The sequence below is a fragment of the Bombina bombina genome, chromosome 3, assembly GCF_027579735.1.
Source record: "Bombina bombina isolate aBomBom1 chromosome 3, aBomBom1.pri, whole genome shotgun sequence".
Classification (NCBI taxonomy): Eukaryota; Metazoa; Chordata; class Amphibia; order Anura; family Bombinatoridae; genus Bombina; species Bombina bombina.
In genome coordinates this window covers 8,904,526-8,926,685 of record NC_069501.1, presented here as the reverse complement: position 1 = coordinate 8,926,685, position 22,160 = coordinate 8,904,526, and the positions used below count along the sequence as shown (strand labels likewise).

The 22,160-nt window shown below is 44.6% G+C and overlaps 1 protein-coding gene across 1 annotated transcript in view; it reads right to left on the bottom strand.

Annotated features, from left to right (window-relative positions):
• Positions 1-22,160, bottom strand: part of TRAPPC10 (trafficking protein particle complex subunit 10) — an 837,250-nt gene that overhangs the window by 150,633 nt on the left and 664,457 nt on the right. The window contains exon 15 of the mRNA XM_053705118.1: positions 20,836-20,979. Within this exon, the coding sequence (XP_053561093.1) occupies positions 20,836-20,979 (144 nt within the window). The remainder of the gene's footprint in view (positions 1-20,835; positions 20,980-22,160) is intronic.

Genomic DNA, 22,160 nt, shown 5'->3' with positions numbered 1-22,160 from the left:
TGGGGAAAAGGGCACACCGGGTCTATCCCACTCCTTGCTAATAATTTCTGTAAGCCTTTTAGGTATAGGAAAAACGTCAGTACACACCGGTACCGCATAGTATCTATCCAGCCTACATAATTTCTCTGGAATTGCAACTGTGTTACAGTCATTCAGAGCCGCTAAAACCTCCCCTAGCAATACACGGAGGTTCTCAAGCTTAAATTTAAAATTAGAGATCTCTGAATCCGGTTTCCCTGGATCAGATCCGTCACCCACAGAATGAAGCTCTCCGTCCTCATGTTCTGCAAACTGTGACGCAGTATCGGACATGGCTCTCACAGCACCAGCGCGCTCTGTCCTTATCCCAGAGCAATCGCGCTTGCCTCTTAATTCTGGCAATTTAGATAATACTTCTGTCAGGGTATTATTCATAATAGTAGCCATGTCTTGTAAAGTGATTTGTATGGGCGTCTCTGATGTACTTGGCGCCACAATATCACGCGCCTCCTGAGCGGGAGGCGAAGGTACTGACACGTGAGGAGAGTTAGTCGGCATAACTTCCCCCTCGTTGTCTGGTGATAATTCCTTTACAGATAAAGACTGACCTTTATTATTTAAAGTGAAATCAATACATTTAGTACACATATTTCTATGGGGCTCCACACTGGCCTTCAAACATAGTGAACAAACAGATTCATCTGTGTCAGACATGTTTAAACAGACTAGCAATAAGACTAGCAGACTTGGAAAACACTTTAAATAAATTTACAAGCAATATAGAAAACGCTACTGCGCCTTTAAGAAGCACAAAAAAACTGTCACAGTTGAAATAACAATGAACCAAATCAGTTATAGCAACCAAATTTTCACAGTAAATGTATTAAGTTAGCAGAGCATTGCACCCACTTGCAAATGGATGATTAACCCCTTAATACCCAAAACGGATAAGCAATAGAGAAAAAAACGTTTTTTAACACAGTCAAACACACTGTCACAGGTCTGCTGTGACTGATTACCTCCATCAAAATGACTTTTGAAGTCCCTTGAGCTCTCTAGAGACGTCCTGGGTCATGCAGGAAGACTGAGACTGAATTTTTACTGCGCAAAAAAGCGCTAAAATAGGCCCCTCCCACTCATTTGGGAGCTTCAGTTAACTGTTTCTATGCAGAAATATAAGTCAGCCATGTGGAAAAATGTTATGCCCCAATAAGTTTTATCACCAATGTACCTCACAAAAACGATTAAACATGCCAGCAAACGTTTTAAACATCCTTTTTTAAAGAGCATGTATCTCTATTGATAAGCCTGATACCAGTCCTTCTACTGCATTTAAGGCTTATAACATTACTTCAGTATTAGTAGCATTTTCTTAGTCAAATTCCATTCCTTAAAAAATTACTTTACTGTATATACATTAATCAGCCTGATACCAGTCGCTTTCACTGCATTTAAGGCTTTACTTACATTACATCGGTATCAGCAGTATTTTCTTAGTCAATTCCATTCCTTAGAAAAATATTTTACTGCACATACCTTATTTGCAGGAGACCCCGCACGCTATTCCCTTTCTGAAGTTACCCCACTCCTCAGAATGTGCGAGAACAGCCAGTGGATCTTAGTTACTTCTGCTAAGATCATAGAAAACGCAGGCAGATTCTTCTTCCAAATACTGCCTGAGAAAAAAACAGCACACTCCGGTGCCATTTAAAAATAACAAACTTTTGATTGAAGAAATAAACTAAGTATAAAACACCACAGTCCTCTCACGACCTCCTATCTAGTTGAGGGTTGCAAGAGAATGACTGGATATGACATGTGAGGGGAGGAGCTATATAGCAGCTCTGCTTTGGGTGATCCTCTTGCAACTTCCTGTTGGGAAGGGAATATATCCCATAAGTAATGGATGACCCGTGGACTGAATACACTTAACAAGAGAAATTATCCATTTCCTTATATGACAGTTTCAGGAATGGGAAAAAAATGCAAACAGCATAGCCCTCTGAGCAAAAAAAGAGGCAAGAGGCATATAGGAAGTGGGGTTTAAATGATTCAAATTATTTGGCACAAAGTATGATGCGCAACGCAAAATGAATTTTTTGGCGCTAACAACATCCGGAAATGACGCAACTCGCGTCATGGCAGATGCAACCTTGTGCAAAGAAACCTGGCGTCAACTAAGACGCCGGAAATGACTAATTTCGTCACCAAACTTACCTTTGCGCCAAAAAAAATTTTGCGCCAAGGAGGACGCAATAAATATCAGCATTTTGCGACCTCGCAAGCCTAATTTTGCCCTTGAAAATTAATGAAAAAGCAGTCAATTTGAAGAAAAGACTATACGCCAGGTAAGAAAAAATAACTTCCTAAATATGTTTCCCAATTTTGAAACTGATAGTCTGCAAAAGGAAATATACATAAACCTGACTCATGGCAAATATACGTACCATACATATATTTAAAACTTTATATTAATACATAAAGTGCCAAACCATAGCTGAGAGTGTCTTAAGTAATGGAAACATACTTACCGAAAGACACCCATCCACATATAGCAGATAGCCAAACCAGTACTGAAACAGTTATCAGTAGAGGTAATGGAATATGAGAGTATATCGTCGATCTGAAAAGGGAGGTAAGAGATGAATCTCTACGACCGATAACAGAGAACCTTTGAAAAAAAATTCCATGAGGAAAACCATAGAATCAATAGGTGATACTCCCTTCACATCCCTCTGACATTCACTGTACTCTGAGAGGAATCTGGCTTCAAAATGCTGAGAAGCGCATATCAACGAAGAAAATCAAGCACTTACTTCACCACCTCCATAGGAGGCAAAGTTTGTAAAACTGAATTGTGAGTGTGGTGAGGGGTGTATTTATAGGCATTTTGAGGTTTGGGAAACTTTGCCCCTCCTGGTAGGATTGTATATCCCATACGTCACTAGCTTATGGACTCTTGCCAATTACATGAAAGAAAGAATATTCCCAAACTGGAAAATTATAGCAGAACTGAGCTTCTTAAAACAAATTAAATATATCCTAACCGGATTAAATAAAATGAAGGCAGCACCCGAGGGTGAACGCCCAAGAAAAACGGCACGCCAACCGGACCAGTCGATTAGAGGCCCAAGCTCAGAACTGGAACAGATACTAAAAGAAAGAAAAACAGAGACGATAAGGAAATTGCATCATCCCCACACGTCTAATCCAGTTTGCTGTCCGGCACAGAAGACCGCCGGGCTGGAATCCTCCAGCACCGCCAAAACATGCCTTAACAAAACACGAAGATGTGCCAGTCTATAACGGAAGGCAAAATGATCCCCAGCCGGGTCGATGGGCTACCCCGGCCCGAGGGTGGGTCCCTGAAGCCTAAGAGGCCATCGCTTCCCCAGAAGGTCTAACTGACTCAGGCGATCCCACGCCCGACGAACCCCATTTAACAGAACATGGACAGTATCTTAAAAATACCTTATTAGGGAGATATAAATGTGCCAGCACCATAGATATGGCCAAGCGGAACCATGCTGCAACTTCTAGAGGAATCAAGCCGCCTTCCGGAGAAGGAGTAATGGCCATATAGACACCTGCATCGATAGCAAAATAAAGTTCTGGGGCACGCGCCTCCCGGGACATGGAATCGTCAGGGGCGGATGGCTCAACGCACTCTAAATTCCCTGATATTAGTGAAGAGAGTACCCTAGAACGGCAATCGGAACATAACTGATGGGCATGGATAACCCTGGCTATTTCATACTCTTCGCAAGACGTGTTTTTCGAATCAGAGATATCCGTCTCCAAAAAATCAGAATCCTCCATAACTTGGAGATTGCAGTTATGGACAAACACTAACGGCACCTTACATCTCCAATGGCTGAGGGAACTCACCACCTCCTGTGAAACAGACAACTAATGAACAGACTCTCTCCATCCCCACTCGGTTAATGTGCGGAAATGGAATACAACGTGACCACACCCGTTCACAAAGTGCATCATGTAAGCCAAAAAAACAGAATTTATGCTTACCTGATAAATTACTTTCTCTTGCGGTGTATCCAGTCCACGGATTCATCCTTTACTTGTGGGATATTCTCATTCCCTACAGGAAGTGGCAAAGAGAGCACACAGCAGAGCTGTCCATATAGCTCCCCCTCTAGCTCCACCCCCCAATCATTCGACCAAAGGTTAGGAAGAAAAAGGAGAAACCATAGGGTGCAGTGGTGACTGTAGTTTAAACAAAAATTTTTTACCTGACTTAAATGCCAGGGCGGGCCGTGGACTGGATACACCGCAAGAGAAAGTAATTTATCAGGTAAGCATAGAGCATCTATCAATACCGCCTTGGGATCCCGGGACCTGGACCCGTAGAGAGGAAGTTTGGTGTTCTGACGGGACGCCATTAGATCCAACTCTGGAGTGCCCCATAGCTGAGCAAATACCTCCGGATGGAGTTCCCACTCCCCCGGGTGAAAAGTCTGACGACTTAGAAAATCCGCCTCCCAGTTGTCTACTCCTGGGATGTGAATTGCTAAAAGAGATGGCAGGAGTGATCCTCCGCCCACCTGATTATTTTGGTTACTTCCGTCATCGCTAGGGAACTCTTTGTTCCCCCCTGATGATTGACGTAAGCTACAGTGTGATGTTGTCCGACTGAAATCTGATGAATTTGGCCGCAGCTAGATGAGGCCATGCCTGAAGAGCGTTGAATATCGCCCTCAGTTCCAGAATGTTTATCGGGAGAAGAGTTTCTTCCCGAGACCATAAGCCCTGAGCTTTCGTCGGTCGTTACAATGATCCACTCTGGCCTGCGGAAACATATTCCCTGAGACAGGTGATCCTGAGACAACCACCAGAGAAGAGAATCTCTGGTCTCCTGGTCCAACTGAATTTGAGGAATGGAATAAAGAGCTCGGCAAGTAGTTAAGAGTTTTAGCTTTCTGACCTCCGTCAGAAATATTTTCATTTCTACCGAGTCTATCAGGGTTCCTAGGAATGTAACTCTTGTGAGGGGGGAGAGAGAACTCTTTTTGATGTTCACCTTCCACCCGTGAGACCTCAGAAAGGCCAATACAATCTCCGTGTTAGACTTGGTTCTTTGGAAAGTCGACGCCTGAATTAAGATGTCATCTAGGTAAGGCGCCACTGCTATGCCCCTAGGTCTTAGAACCGCCAGGAGGGACCCTAGCACCTTTGTGAAAATTCTGGGAGCAGTGGCCAACCCGAAAGGAAGAGCCACAAACTGAAAATGCTTGTCCAGAAAGGCGAACCTGAGAAACTGGTGATGATATTTGTGGATAGGAATGTGCAGATATGCATCCTTTAGATCCACGGTAGTCATATATTAACCCTCCTGGATCATTGGTAAGATTGTCCGAATGGTCTCCATCTTGAATGATGGGACTCTGAGGAATTTGTTTAGAATTTTGAGATCCAGGATTGGTCTGAAAGTTCCTTCTTTTTTGGGAACCACAAACAGGTTTGAGTAAAACCCCAGTCCTTGTTCTGCAATTGGAACTGGGTGGATCACTCCCATTGTATGTAGATCTTCTACACAGCGTAAAAACGCCTCTTTCTTTGTCTGATCTGTAGACAGACGAGAAATGTGGAACCTTCCCCTTGGAGGAGAGTCCTTGAATTCTAGAAGGTATCCCTGGGCTACAATCTCTAATGCCCAAGGATCGTGTACATCTCTTGCCCAGGCCTGAGCGAAGAGAGAGAGTCTGCCCCCTACTAGATCCGGTCCCGGATCGGGGGCTACCCCTTCATGCTGTCTTGGTGGCAGCTGCAGGCTTTTTGGCCTGTTTACCCTTATTCCAGCCCTGGTAAGGTTTCCAGGTTGCCTTGGGCTGTGAAGCGTTACCCTCTTGCTTTGCAGCCGGAGAGGATGAAGCGGGGCCGTTCCTGAAATTGCGAAAGGAACGAAAATTAGCTTTGTTCTTTGTCTTAAAGGCTTTGTCCTGAGGGAGAGCATGGCCTTTTCCCCCGGTGATATCTGAAATAATCTCTTTCAATTCAGGCCCGAAGAGGGTCTTCCCTTTGAAAGGAATGTTCAAAAGCTTGGATTTAGACGACACATCGGCCGACCAGGACTTTAGCCATAGCGCCAAAATGGCGAAACCTGAATTTTTCGCCGCTAACTTAGCTATTTGGAAAGCGGCGTCAGTGATAAAAGAATTAGCTAGCTTTAGAGCCTTAATTCTATCCATAATTTCCTCATATGAGGTCTCCGTCTGGAGCGAATCTTCCAGCGCCTCAAACCAGAAAGCAGCTGCAGTAGTTACAGGAATAATGAAGGCAATAGGTTGGAGAAGAAAACCTTGTTGAACAAAAATTTTCTTAAGTAAACCCTCTAATTTTTTATCCATAGGGTCTTTAAAAGCACAACTGTCTTCAATTAGTATGGTTGTGCGTTTAGCTAGTGTAGAAACAGCCCCCTCCACCTTAGGGACCGTCTGCCACGAGTCCCGCATGGGGTCAGATATGTGGAACATTTTCTTAAAAACAGGAGGGGGGACAAAAGGGACACCTGGCCTATCCCACTCCCTAGTAACGATATCCGCAATCTTCTTAGGGACCGGAAACGCATCCGTGTTAACAGGGACCTCTAGGTACTTGTCCATTTTACACAATTTCTCTGGGATCACCAAAGGGTTGCAGTCATCCAGAGTAGCTAATACCTCCCTAAGCAAAACACGGAGGTGTTTTAGTTTAAATTTAAAAGCCAATGTATCTGAATCTGTCTGAGGAGGAACCGTTCCTGAATCAGAGACTTCTCCCTCAGACACCAAATCCCTCGCTCCCACTTCAGAGCGTTGTGAGGGTATATCGGATACGGCTACCAAAGCGTCAGAATGCTCATAATCTGTTCTTAAAACGAAGCTATCACGCTTTGCAAGTAACACGGGCAGTTTAGATAAGAAGGCTGTAAGAGAATTATCCATGACTGCTGCTAAGTCTTGTAATGTAAAAGGGTTAGACGCACTAGAGGTACTAGGCGTCGCTTGCGCGGGCGTAACTGGTTGTGACACTTGGGGAGAGGCAGACGGGCTACCCTCGTTACCTTCATTCTGAGAATCATCTTGGGCCACATTCTTAAGTGCAACAATATGATCTTTAAAGTGTATAGACATATCAGTACAAGTGGGACACATTCTAAGAGGGGGTTCCACCATGGCTTCTAAACACATTGAACAAGGATTTTCCTTAGTGTCAGACATGTTTAACAGACTAGTAGAGTACACAAACAGGCTTGGAAATCACTTTAATCAAATAAAAAACACAATTTGGAAAAAACGTTACTGTGCCTTTAAGAGATAAAAAGAGCACACAATTTTACAAAACAGTGAAAAATGCAGCAATCTTTCTGAAATTTTCACAGTATGTAGCTAAAGCCTTAATAAGATTGCACCACAAGTTTCAAAACGATTAACCCCTTAATGCCCAAACCGGAGCAGCCTAAAGCCAACACCCAGTTAAATTACTACAGCACCTTGCCACAGCCTTGCTGTGGCCCTACCTGCCCTTAGGGATCAGATTTGGGGGAATATAGCTTCTTTTAGGCCCTCAAACATCAGCAGGGCCCTCCATGTGAAGCAGCATGAACTTCTCTGCAATTCTAAGTGCGCATCTGAGGCGCGAAATTAGGCCCCTCCCACTCTACTCCGGAGCTGTGAGGCCTAGTAAATCACTCCTAAGTTACTAAAAAACAGCCATGTGGGTAATAACCCCAGAACGAACCCAAAAGGGCTTTCAAAGTGTCTTGCAAAACGATTTTTCCTTAGCCAATCGATTGCCCTGAATAAGTGTCAACCAGTATATTAGCCCTATTATGTAAGCATTCAATTCCTTACTAAGTCTGTGAACATAGCTTACCCTCCCCTCATGGGGATATTGTCAGTCTCTTCTAGCATTATCTCAGTCTTGTCTAGAAATAAATGACTGAACATACCTTAATGCAGTTCCCCTGCAAACTGTTCCCCCCAACTGAAGTTTTCTGGTACTCCTCAGTCCTGTGTGGGAACAGCAGTGGATTTTAGTTACAACATGCTAAAATCATTTTCCTCTCAGCAGAAATCTTCATCACTTTTCTGCTAGAGAGTAAATAGTACAAACCGGTACCATTTAAAATAACAAACTTTTGATTGAAGATAATAAAACTACAATTCTAACACCACATTCACTTTACACTCCCGAGAGAGACCCTAGTGCTTAGAGCCGGAAAAGAGAATGACTGGGGGGTGGAGCTAGAGGGGGGGCTATATGGACAGCTCTGCTGTGTGCTCTCTTTGCCACTTCCTGTAGGGAATGAGAATATCCCACAAGTAAAGGATGAATCCGTGGACTGGATACACCTTGCAAGAGAAAACATGCCAGTTCCTAGGACTGCGCAAAAAGATGAAGTAAGGCCATTATGTCAGAAAAGCCATGAGCCCAAGTATCACTGCACAATAGCAGACATAATCACATAACAAACATGATTACAGTCTCCCCTGTTCAATAAACCCCCTTATGAGATATTAACCCTCGATTCCATAAGATAAAGAAGTCCCACTGGGACCCTGACTTCTTCCGTTTAACATTACAGTCATATATTGAAATAAAATAAAATGATCTTACCGGAATCTATGCCGTGGAACAGGAACACAGCCCTTCAAGTGTGACAGATAGTAGCCTCGCTTCTGGCATGGACTTGAGTGAATAAAGGCAGTCAGCGAAACTGGTCAACGCTGATTGCCAAAGGAGCTGTTAATGAGAGTCGGGATGGTTTCGCAGAAAGACTCTCCCTGCATCACCGGACTCTAACTTTCACCCATGCTCTCACTGAGAAGCTGACAGGATTACTTAAAACTCCAGTCCCATTTCGTAGAGTACTACCCTCCATGAGAGACTATCTTCAATCTTCTAACACTTCTCTGCCAACCTCCTGATACGAAAGGCAAAGAATGACTGGGGGATGAGGGAAGTGGGGGAGGTATTTAAGCCTTTGGCTGGGGTGTCTTTGCCTCCTCCTGGTGGCCAGGCTCTGAATTCACAAAATGAATGCAGCTGAAGAAAAAGGGCATGCGAGTACTAGCCCTAGAAAGTAAGAGACACTCAAAGTGAACAAAACATTCCTGTCCACAGACAGCCTTCTCATAGCTCCACCAAATAAAGATATGGCCCCTCAAAAACCTTTCCACTGACAGCCTTAAGACCGCAATAAAGTTTAAACAAAACTTAAAGACACAATACTCCTCTATAGCAGTACAATACCCTGCATACACTGCCCAGCTAATAATACCCCAAATAAAAGGATATATATATATAATGTCCCCAATCTCCATTAAAACCAGGAGGGAGGGATATTAACCCTTAAAATACCAGGACCTTCTCAACTAGAAAGGAAAAGCACTTACCTGTGGAGATTCAGCTGCAGGCTCACAGGTCTGACAGATCCAGATGACTCCTGACAGGGACCTGGAGAGAAAGGATAAAACTTAAATTATGCTTACCTGATCATTTTCTTTTCTTCAGATGGAAAGAGTCCACAGCTGCATTCATTACTTTTGGGAAATAAGAACCTGGCCACCAGGAAGAGGCAAAGACACCCCAGCCAAAGGCTTAAATACCTCCCCCACTCCCCTCATCCCCCAGTCATTCTGCCGAGGAACAAGGAACAGTAAAGAAATATAAGGGTGAAAAGGTGCCAGAAGAAAAAAAATACAGACGTCCCACATAAAAAATACGGGTGGGGAGCTGTGGACTCTTTCCATCTGAAGAAAATAAAATTATCAAGTAAGCATAATTTAAGTTTTTCTTCATAAATGGAAAGAGTCCACAGCTGCATTTATTACTTTTGGGAAAACAATACCCAAGCTATAGAGGACACTGAATACCAAGACGGGAGGGTACAAAAGGCGGCCCATTCTGAAGGCACCAGGCCAGAAACCACTACCCAACAAAACCCCGCTTCGTCTGAAGCCGAGAAACATTGAAAAGAAAAAAGGCCCCAAGAACACTGACCCGCAGATAGCCCGGAAGCCTAGCTAGAGACCGCAAAATCAAACTCAACTGAGCCAACAGTGCTCCAGGAGACACCGTCGCCCAGCAGTCGGACCCCAACCACACCCCCTTCACTAGCGAAGAGAACACCAGCCCAAAACTCCCAAAGGGATAAGGCAAGGAGAACCAAAGGGAAACCGAAATTCCATAAAAGAAAGAACTCCCAGAGCGAGCCCAGCTCACAAAGACCCAAATGGGCCCTGACAAACAAGGGGAGGCAATGCCCAGACCAAACAAAAAACACAAGGATCAGGACCGGGCATCAGAACAGAGAAAACTTTCCTCTCAACATCGTGCAAAAGCACCGAAAAAGACAACACATAATATGTTTCTGAAATGATTCCAAACACAGAGAGGCGCCAACATGTGTGTATCAGTATTATACAACCAGCATACACATGGATTATTCTAAGCACAGGGTACTCACAATTTTGCCGAGCACACCAATGTGCTTGTGGAAGCAGGCTGGTTATAACAGCTAACCAGCTGGCTGTCTCCGGTCTCTCAATTCGAATCTCACCGATCTATCCGTCTGGTAGTGACAAACTCACAACAAGGAGGATGTAAGGCAACGATGTTTAAAAAAAACGTGATATTTTATTGCAAATCCACTGCAAACAAAGACCTTAAAAACATTCCTCTTAGGCGAGCATATGATATAATGTTGTTCTTTTGTTTTGCTACGCGTTTCTCGGCTCTAAGGCCGTTTCATCAGGCATAATTTACAATCATATTAAACCGATTTATATTGCCGCTCACTACCAAACAAAATGTTAATCCCTCCCCTACAGGGTGCTCTGTGGCCAATCACTATCCACCTCATCATAGGTCTATATTTCCTGACATGTTACCGTTCATTATCCTACCACTGTTAACTCTTCACCTACTGGGAGTGAGTTTTAAAAAACTCGCTCTCTCTCTAGTGACAGAAACATACATATTTCCAAACCAATATGCCCCATTGTCCTCTCATAGAATTATTACCATAAATAAATGGACTTTTGCTTGAATGTCATGATTTAAACCATCCCGGACGTGATAGCCATGATTTGTTAGTGTGATATTGATTTAAATAGTAATGGTATTAAAACATTTATAAAAAATATTTGCTTATACTTTCAAATGCAAAACCATTACTATGTATATATTAGAACCGTTCGCTATCATCCTAGTGACGTGTGCATATACCATTCCATATTAGTATATCCTATTATTATCTCATGTTAGTATAGATGTGTTTATATCCGTTAGAAAGCTTGTACTTAACTGTCGTAATCTGACCATCACAAAATGTAATACCCATAACTTATTAGCGTGATACTAATGTTGGTGATAATAATCTAAACAATTGTACTGTGATAACATTGATATGTGCATCAGAAGTCCTTGCTAATCATTTCAAATGCAAAGGCTGCTATATATAGGTGTTAGCTATATACCTAACACATCTTATAACTACACCAAAATAATGTGCTAGTTAATAGTGTTAACTTAATGTTCAAAATGCCAATTCATATAACTGCATGATATGTGCTGAGATAAGTAAAGATAATAATGTAAATATTAATTAAGTCTCACACTACTGGGGAAATATTCCAAATTGGGGAGTATTTAACATGTGGTTCTTCCTTTGTGATTTATGTCCTATCTTGTAAGTGTGGACTCCAATATTTGGTGCGCACAATACGCAATATACGAACCAGATGGAGTAAACATTTTCGTAACATTAGAAACAAATCACTTAAACATAGTGTGTCTAGACACCATATTCATGAACACAATGGAGAGAATTGTTCCTTTAGAATTACTCCATTAGAAAATATTCCTGGGTCCAATAAATATAATAGATTCATTAAGTTACGACAAAGAGAGACTTTTTGGATTTATAAATTTGGTTCTCTCTTTGTCGTAACTTAATGAATCTATTATATTTATTGGACCCAGGAATATTTTCTAATGGAGTAATTCTAAAGGAACAATTCTCTCCATTGTGTTCATGAATATGGTGTCTAGACACACTATGTTTAAGTGATTTGTTTCTAATGTTACGAAAATGTTCACTCCATCTGGTTGGTATATTGCGTATTGTGCGCCCCAAATATTGGAGTCCACACTTACAAGATAGGACATAAATCACAAAGGAAGAACCACAGGTTAAATACTCCCCAATTTGGAATATTTCCCCAGTAGTGTGAGACTTAATTAATATTTACATTATTATCTTTACTTATCTCAGCACATATCATGCAGTTATATGAATTGGCATTTTGAACATTAAGTTAACACTATTAACTAGCACATTATTTTGGTGTAGTTATAAGATGTGTTAGGTATATAGCTAACACCTATATATAGCAGCCTTTGCATTTGAAATGATTAGCAAGGACTTCTGATGCACATATCAATGTTATCACAGTACAATTGTTTAGATTATTATCACCAACATTAGTATCACGCTAATAAGTTATGGGTATTACATTTTGTGATGGTCAGATTACGACAGTTAAGTACAAGCTTTCTAACGGATATAAACACATCTATACTAACATGAGATGATAATAGGATATACTAATATGGAATGGTATATGCACACGTCACTAGGATGATAGCGAACGGTTCTAATATATACATAGTAATGGTTTTGCATTTGAAAGTATAAGCAAAGATTTTTCATAAATGTTCATAAATGTTTTAATACCATTACTATTTAAATCAATATCACGCTAACAAATCATGGATATCAAGTCCGGAATGGTTTAAATCATGACATTCAAGCAAAAGTCCATTTATTTATGTTAATAATTCTATGAGAGGACAATGGGGCATATTGGTTTGGAAATATGTATGTTTCTGTCACTAGAGAGATAGCGAGTTTTTTAAAACTCACTCCCAGTAGGTGAAGAGTTAACAGTGGTAGGATAATGAACGGTAACATGTAAGGAACTATACACCTATGATGAGGTGGATAGTGATTGGCCACAGAGCACACACCCTGTAGGGGAGGGATTAACATTTTGTTTGGTAGTGAGCGGCAATATAAGCCGGTTTAATATGATTGTAAATTATGCCTGATGAAACGGCCTTAGAGCCGAGAAACGCGTAGCAAAACAAAAGAACAACATTATATCATATGCTCGCCTAAGAGGAATGTTTTTAAGGTCTTTACTTGCAGTGGATTTGCAATAAAATATCAAATTTTTTTAAACATCGTTGCCTTACATCCTCCTTGTTGTGAGTTTGTCACTACCAGACGGATAGATCGGTGAGATTCGAAATGAGAGACCGGGGACAGCCAGCTGGTTAGCTGTTATAACCAGCCTGCTTCCACAAGCACATTGGTGTGCTTGGCAAAATTGTGAGTACCCTGTGCTTAGAATAATCCATGTGTATGCTGGTTGTATAATACTGATACACACATGTTGGCACCTCTCTGCGTTTGGAATCATTTCAGAAGAGTTCACCTGTGAAGGAGGAAAGGAGAGTGCTGCCTGTCAGAGATTTGTTGAAATCCTGGTGTGGGGATTCTGAGCATACCGCTCACCATATGAACTTGTTTTTACAAAGAATGGTTATCAGATTATAGATTTCGTTATGTTACTATATATTTAATGAGAATCTATCATCCATTATACACATCACATATTATCTAATATGTCTGTTGTACACTGTGAAATACTTGTTCTGTTTGTTAAGATAGAGCGCCCTCTTGTGATTTTTTTCACAGTTTGTGTTAACACATAATACGTGTAGCAGACCCAGACGAGGTAAACACCTGAGTCAAGAACACGCAGTCATCATCAGGATGACACAGAAAGAAATACTTGCTGAGAAGTAAAAAGCGGCCAATCCAAGCCACCAGACCGACACATAGGTCTCAAAAAGGGAGAAGCACAGAACCTCAACGAGGCCCACTGCACCCCCGAAGATGACCAACAATCTCAGAACCTACTCCCAGCCGGGCCAGCCTAAGGTCTGAAAACAGGGGAACAAAAGAACACCAACACCAGCTCCCAAAAGAGCGGAACAATGGCCCCAGCCATTCCAACAGAGCTCGGGTGCCCCGAAACTCCTTAGAGACAGTCGACAAGGCTGAAGACCCAAATATAGCAAAAAAAGGCAAAAAACATAGTCTCAACGCAGAGCCAGTAAGACTCCAGATAGAACAGAACAACCCAGAGATCATGTCTCCCTTCAACAAAGGTTAAATACTGTTCCACCTCCTGAATGCAGGAGAAGCCCTAAGACAAGGACCACACCTCCGTAAGGAGGAGAACAAGCCCCCCTAAGAAAAAGGGGCCATTAAATACAGAGCACCTGCCCACAAGACACAAGCTGAACAAGAGATCAATCTCCAACGCAGATGAACTTGAAAAGAATTCCCTTAGAAAATAGCCTGCTAGCACACTGACAAGGTGCAATAGCTGCAGCAGATATCCTGCAAACCCTTCACCTGCAGAACCACAAAGCCATCAGGTTACTTCAGCAAACTGTCTAAGGGAAACCGTTGAAGAAGCATAAGGCAAGCCCCATGAGCATCGGCACTCAGAAAACCTGGCCAACCATGACCAGGTCAACTAGCCAGACCAAAGGTAATAGCCCAAGTTCCCTGAAAGTGGAGAACCCTGAACCCGCCCTAAAGTCTGCAAAGTCCGGTAACAACCCGCAACGGGAACCACAAGGGCAAACGCTGAGCGAAAGCCTCAGCAACCGGACGAACTGGGGCAATGACAGGTCCGAGCACCCAATTGTTTAAAAACAAACAATATCCCAGAAACTCAAACATCCCGTCTGATATAAAAAACAGACCCACAGGGAGATATCAATGCAATATCCAAAATAACCTGGATAATGAGAACACCTTGCAAGTCTCGACCCAAGGAAGAGACCACTCCTTGCCGAAGTCCAACACTCCAAAGGAGCTAAGGCATCTCGAACCAAGACACTGGAGCCCATAGGCATTTGAACCGCCACAAGATGTCCAAAGTAAAGGGATACCTTGAGAACAAAGTCACTCAAGCAAGGCTAGTCTCCACATCACCTCCAATACGAGTCAGAGGATCAAATGAAAAAAAGGATGCGGATCATCCCCAGATCCGGGGAAGAACCCTAAGCAGAGCCCAAATGAGACCCCAATGTCCTCAAAAAGGAACAAACCATCTCCCGAAGGGAAAACCAGGCCCCAAAAGGACCATGGAAGGAACAAGTCCAAAAGGACAATTTCCCAGAGCCTCAGAAAGGCCAAACCGCCCAAAACAGCAGTAAGGAGGCGCTAAGCCCCAAATCCTCCCATGTGAGGAAGAACACTCCAAGTCCCGAGAGTATCGGAATTAAGAGAGTGACGCAGCGGAACTCCACTGACCCAGTCAACCAGCTTGAATGCTAAATAAATAGTGAAACATCCTTCCTGCCTTGCGGACTTTAGAATGCTTAGCTGAAACTTGTAAAATAAAAACAAGAAAACACAAATAATAAAGTGAGCACTCTGCGCCTCAACCGGCCCAGCCAGGAAGAACAGGCGCCACGTGTCTGAACAAGCCACGAGACAGAAAAACTGAACCCGAGCAGGACCAGCCTGCAGACAGGGCCATAACTGTCAAGCGGCCTAAATCCTACCTCAGAGGGGAAGAGATAACAGACAAACATAGGACTAACGTGTCCCGTAACAAACTTCCGCAGAAGCAAACAGCGAAGATCGATCCCTGAGAAAGTTCCCGAAGGAAACATATAATCAAAAATAAAAGACATCCTAACCGGATAAAAGAAAATATAAGGTAACCCGTAGGTTAACGCCCAAGAAGAACAGACATACCCGTAGGACCAGCCAAACGGAACCCTGATCTTACAACAAACTGGGAAGGATCTCAAACCGACAATCAGGAGATTACGTTATCCCCTCATGTCTAATGAGGTGAGCTATTCGAAGTAGAATACTGCGGATTTCCTTATCCATTAGGGATAGGGTCCTCTAATAACTCAAAAATGTGTCGGAGTAAAATGCGAAGGCGTACAATTCTGTAATGAAAGGCACAACACTCAGGGACAACTACACCTGCAGGGAACTGCATAGGCCCACCCAAGGCCGGGAGACACGGAACAATAGGGTACGAACACAAATGCAAATAAACGTTTGGACTTTGCAGACGCATAATCGGCAAAAATATATGAAAGCGAAAACGTGCTGCGACCTCCAGGGGTAACAAGCCGCCCTGCAAGGAGGGATAAATATAATCTGGGTCACCCGCATGTGTAGAAGTAGGGAGTGGTAGGGAACTCGCCTCGCGGAGGACAGAACCCCCAGAGGCGGATGGCTCAGCGGTCCCTTGATTCCCTGAGTCCGAGGATCAAGACGCTCTAATACGGCATACAGAACATAACTGATTGACATGTGTCAACGGGGCCAATTCGCAATCTTCACAAGTCGAAGAATCTGAAATTTGAACAGTCTCGGCATCAGAATCCTCCATAACTGGATAGAGAATATAATAATATGGACAATAAGAAAACAAAATTTAAATGGCACCTGACACCCACAATGGCTGGGGCACTCACCACCTCCTATGAACCAGGCACTGGCAAACCAGAATTTTTCCAACGCCACACGGTCAGGAATGTGGAAATGGAAGACCAGATCGTAAACACGCCCAGTCACAAGGTGAACCGTACAGTCCAAAAAAAGCACGCCCAACCATAAGGTTGAGTCACTTCCAAAGGCCTTTGAGTTCCAAGCCAGGAGCCCAGTTAACACTACACATAAGCAGATTGAATCACATAACAAACATGATTAAAAAAAACCCTGTTCAATAATCCCCCTCAGGAGATATTAACCCTTGATTCCAAGACACCAAAGGAGACTCACTGAGACCCTATATTTTTTTTATAAGTCCCGCAAGAAAGCACCTTACAGGAAACAAATGAATTACAGAACATTCTGATGAAGTAAAATGAAACAATCTTCCCTGAATCTACGCCATGGAACAGGAACACCGCCCTTCAAGTGTGACGAATAGTAGAAGAACCTCCGCCATGGACTTGAAAGAAGAAAGCAGGCAGCGAAGCGAAGTTCGACAACGCCGATTGCTTGTGGAGCTGTTAAAATGAGTCGGGATGGTTTCGCAAAAAGACTCTCCCTGCATCTCCGGACTCTAACTTTCATCCAGGCCCTCACTGAGAGAATGACAGGACTACTTAAAACTCCAGTCTAATGTCGAAGAGTACTACCCTCCATAAGTGACAAACAAACTTCCAACACTTCTCTGCCAACATCCTGGGACAAAAGGCAAAGAATGAATGGGGGATGAGGGAAGTGGGAGGAGTATTTAAGCCTTTGGCTGGGGTGTCTTTGCCTCCTCCTGGTGACCAGGTTCTTATTTCCCAAAAGTAATGAATGCAGCTGTGGACTCTCAATTTATGAAGAAAAACAGAGTAACACATCCTGGTTTTCTATGTAGGGGTTAGCATCATTTGTTGGAGGAGAAACAAGGACTATCGACCTCCAACAGCTAATAGCAACCATAACTCTTACTAAAGAGGATTACATGGACACAGCATAGCCCCAATCCTTGATTGCAGGGAAACTACCCATTAAAGAATTAATTATCTTCAGACGTCATCTTCGCACACCTCCATGGTGTACAAAGGCAAAGAATGACTGGGGGATAGTGGGAAGTTGGAGGGATACTTAAAGCTTAGCTGGGGTGTTCTTTGCATCGTTCTGGTGGCCAGGAGTTGAATTCCCACTAGAAATTGGAATAAAGTTGTGGACTCTCCATTCCATTGGAAAGAAATTAACACTCTTCCTACTTCCCTGTCTTATCACTATGGCAGCTATATCAGTACGTCTGCTGCTTCCCTGTCTTATCACTGGGGCAGCTATATCACTACGTCTGCTGCTTGCCTGTCTTATCACTGGGGCAGCTATATCAGTACGTCTGCTGCTTGCCTGTCTTATCACTGGGGCAGCTATATCAGTACGTCTGCTGCTTGCCTGTCTTATCACTGGGGCAGCTATATCAGTGCGTCTGCTGCTTGCCTGTCTTATCACTGGGGCAGCTATATCAGTGCGTCTGCTGCTTGCCTGTTTTATCACTGGGGCAGCTATATCAGTACTTCTGCTGCTTGCCTGTCTTATCACTGGGGCAGCTATATCAGTGCTTCTGCTGCTTGCCTGTCTTATCACTGGGGCAGCTATATCAGTACGTCTGCTGCTTGCCTGTCTTATCCCTGGGGCAGCTATATCAGTATGTCTGCTGCTTGGCTGTCTTATCACTGGGGCAGCTATATCAGTACGTCTGCTGCTTGCCTGTCTTATCACTGGGGCAGCTATATCAGTACGTCTGCTGCTTGCCTGTCTTATCACTAGGGCAGCTATATCAGTACGTCTGCTGCTTGCCTGTCTTATCACTGGGGCAGCTATATCAGTACGTCTGCTGCTTGCCTGTCTTATCACTGGGGCAGCTATATCAGTATGTCTGCTGCTTGCCTGTCTTATCACTGGGGCAGCTATATCAGTGCGTCTGTTGCTTGCCTGTCTTATCACTGGGGCAGCTATATCAGTACGTCTGCTGCTTGCCTGTTTTATCACTGGGGCAGCTATATCACTACGTCTGCTGCTTGCCTGTCTTATCACTGGGGCAGCTATATAAGTACGTCTGCTGCTTGCCTGTTTTATCACTGGGGCAGCTATATCACTACGTCTGCTGCTTGCCTGTCTTATCACTGGGGCAGCTATATCAGTACGTCTGCTGCTTGCCTGTTTTATCACTGGGGCAGCTATATCAGTACGTCTGCTGCTTGCCTGTCTTATCACTGGGGCAGCTATATCCGTACGTCTGCTGCTTGCCTGTCTTATCACTGGGGCAGCTATATCAGTGTGTCTGCTGCTTGCCTGTCTTATCACTGGGGCAGCTATATCAGTACGTCTGCTGCTTCCCTGTCTTATCACTGGGGCAGCTATATCAGTACGTCTGCTGCTTGCCTGTCTTATCACTGGGGCAGCTATATCAGTATGTCTGCTGCTTGCCTGTCTTATCACTGGGGCAGCTATATCAGTATGTCTGCTGCTTGCCTGTCTTATCACTGGGGCAGCTATATCAGTATGTCTGCTGCTTGGCTGTCTTATCACTGGGGCAGCTATATCAGTACGTCTGCTGCTTGCCTGTCTTATCACTGGGGCAGCTATATCCGTACGTCTGCTGCTTGCCTGTCTTATCACTGGGGCAGCTATATCAGTGTGTCTGCTGCTTGCCTGTCTTATCACTGGGGCAGCTATATCAGTACGTCTGCTGCTTCCCTGTCTTATCACTGGGGCAGCTATATCAGTACGTCTGCTGCTTGCCTGTCTTATCACTGGGGCAGCTATATCAGTATGTCTGCTGCTTGCCTGTCTTATCACTGGGGCAGCTATATCAGTATGTCTGCTGCTTGCCTGTCTTATCACTGGGGCAGCTATATCAGTATGTCTATAGAAATATAGAATGAGAAAGAAGGCGCCACCATAGTGTACGATCAATGGATACAGACAAGCTTCAGAAGCGCATGAAAAACTGGTACTTACAAGCTCCCTGACACTTGAGAAGTGTCACAAACGCCTTCTGGAACTTTATGAGTCGTCCAGCTAACTCCCACTGCCATGACTCTCCTGAGAGACTGAGAGGAATTATCTCTAAAGGACAAAGTTTGAAAGGCTACCTCCAACTAAAGATTGAAGCCTGTTTAAGCAGACTGTAACCGGGAGAGCAAGTTATCCGGCATTCATTTGAATACCCCAAAGAACGGGTCAATACGGACGGCAGTGGGAGTTAGCTGGACGACTCATAAAGTTCCAGAAGGCGTTTGTGACACTTCTCAAGTGTCAGGGAGCTTGTAAGTACCAGTTTTTCATGCGCTTCTGAAGCTTGTCTGTATCCATTGATCGTACACTATGGTGGCGCCTTCTTTCTCATTCTATATTTCTACAGATTTTGTTCTTTTGGGACACCAGCAAAAGTATTGAAGAAGCCGCGAGCCATCATTTGATCAAACCTGAGGGAGTACTCTGACCCCCTTAGGGTTTACCAAGCTACATTGACGTAGCAATACAAGCTAAGTCATTTGAACATTCACATTTTGGTTTATTACCAATCAATACCCATTGACATTTTTTGGGACATTTATTTTATTTCAATTTATATGTATTATTTATATATATTTTACATGGTATAGTAACATGCTGCTTGCCTGTCTTATCACTGGGGCAGCTATATCAGTATGTCTGCTGCTTGCCTGTCTTATCACTGGGGCAGCTATATCAGTACGTCTGCTGCTTGCCTGTCTTATCACTGGGGCAGCTATATCAGTACTTCTGCTGCTTGCCTGTCTTATCACTGGGGCAGCTATATCAGTACGTCTGCTGCTTGCCTGTCTTATCACTGGGGCAGCTATATCAGTACGTCTGCTGCTTGCCTGTCTTATCACTGGGGCAGCTATATCAGTGCGTCTGCTGCTTGCCTGTCTTATCACTGGGGCAGCTATATCAGTACGTATGCTGCTTGCCTGTCTTATCACTGGGGCAGCTATATCAGTACGTCTGCTGCTTGCCTGTCTTATCATTGGGGCAGCTATATCACTACGTCTGCTGCTTGCCTGTCTTATCACTGGGGCATCTGTACGTTTTCTGCCTCCCTTTCTTATCACTGAAGTTGCTACATTACTGCGCATCCTGCACACCTTTGCACAGGGTTTCAACTGCTATGTTGCTGTTGGCATTTAATAAGACACTTTTATTGCCAGTAGTAAATGAGTCGCTATTACTAGGTGGCTACAAGTCAGGCACTTTACCTGTTTGTCTGCTGGGTGCAGAGCTCTGAGCTGGATGTCTCTGGAGGAGCTGAGGCAGCTGTCAGACAATTGGAAATGAAATACACACGAGTTCTCTACGCGGACCTGGATGTATTTCCTTAAAGGGAAAAGGAAGGAGCGAGATCAAAGACTTCAGGTTTAAAGTGATGAGCCATTACAATCCCGTCCTTTATTTGTACCACTTGCTGTACACTAGGAACTTCTCCCCCTACAGAGAATGCCCTCGCCTCCCCCTACAGAGAACGCCCTCACCTCCCCCTACAGAGAACGCCCTCGCCACCACCTACAGAAAACGCTCTCACCTCCCCCTACAGAGAACGCCCTCGCCTCCCATTAGAGAATGCCCTCGCCTCCCCCCACAGAGAACGCTCTCGCCTCCCCCTACAGAGAACGCCCTCGCCTCCCCCCACAGAGAATGCCCTCGCCTCCCCCCACAGAGAACGCTCTCGCCTCCCCCTACAGAGAACGCCCTCGCCTCCCATTACAGAGAATGCCCTCGCCTCCCCCTACAGAGAACGCCCTCGCCTCCCCCTACAGAGAACGCCCTCGCCTCCCATTACAGAGAACGCCCTTGCCTCCCCCTACAGAGAACTCTCTCGCCTCCCCCTACAGAGAACGCCCTCGCCTCCCCCTACAGAGAATGCCCTCGCCTCCCATTACAGAGAATGCCCTCGCCTCCCCCTACAGAGATCGCCCTCGCCTCCCCCTACAGAGATCGCCCTCGCCTCCCCCTACAGAGATCGCCCTCGCCTCCCCCAACAGAGAACGCCCTCGCCTCCCCCTACAGAGAACGCTCTCGCCTCCACATACAGAAAACGCTCTCACCTCCCCCTACAGAGAACGCCCTCGCCTCCCATTACAGAGAATGCCCTCGCCTCCCCCCACAGAGAACGCTCTCGCCTCCCCCTACAGAGAACGCCCTCGCCTCCCATTACAGAGAATGCCCTCGCCTACCATTACAGAGAATGCCCTCGCCTCCCATTACAGAGAATGCCCTCGCCTCCCCCTACAGAGAACGCCCTCGCCTCCCATTACAGAGAATGCCCTTGCCTCCCCCTACAGAGAACTCTCTCGCCTCCCCCTACAGAGAACGCCCTCGCCTCCCCCTACAGAGAACGCCCTCGCCTCCCCCTACAGAGAACGCCCTCGCCTCCCCCTACAGAGAACGCCCTCGCCTCCCCCTACAGAGAACGCCCTTGCCTCCCATTACAGAGAACGCCCTCGCCTCCCCCTACAGAGATCGCCCTCGCCTCCCCCTACAGAGAACGCTTTCGCCTCCACATACAGAAAACGCCCTCGCCTCC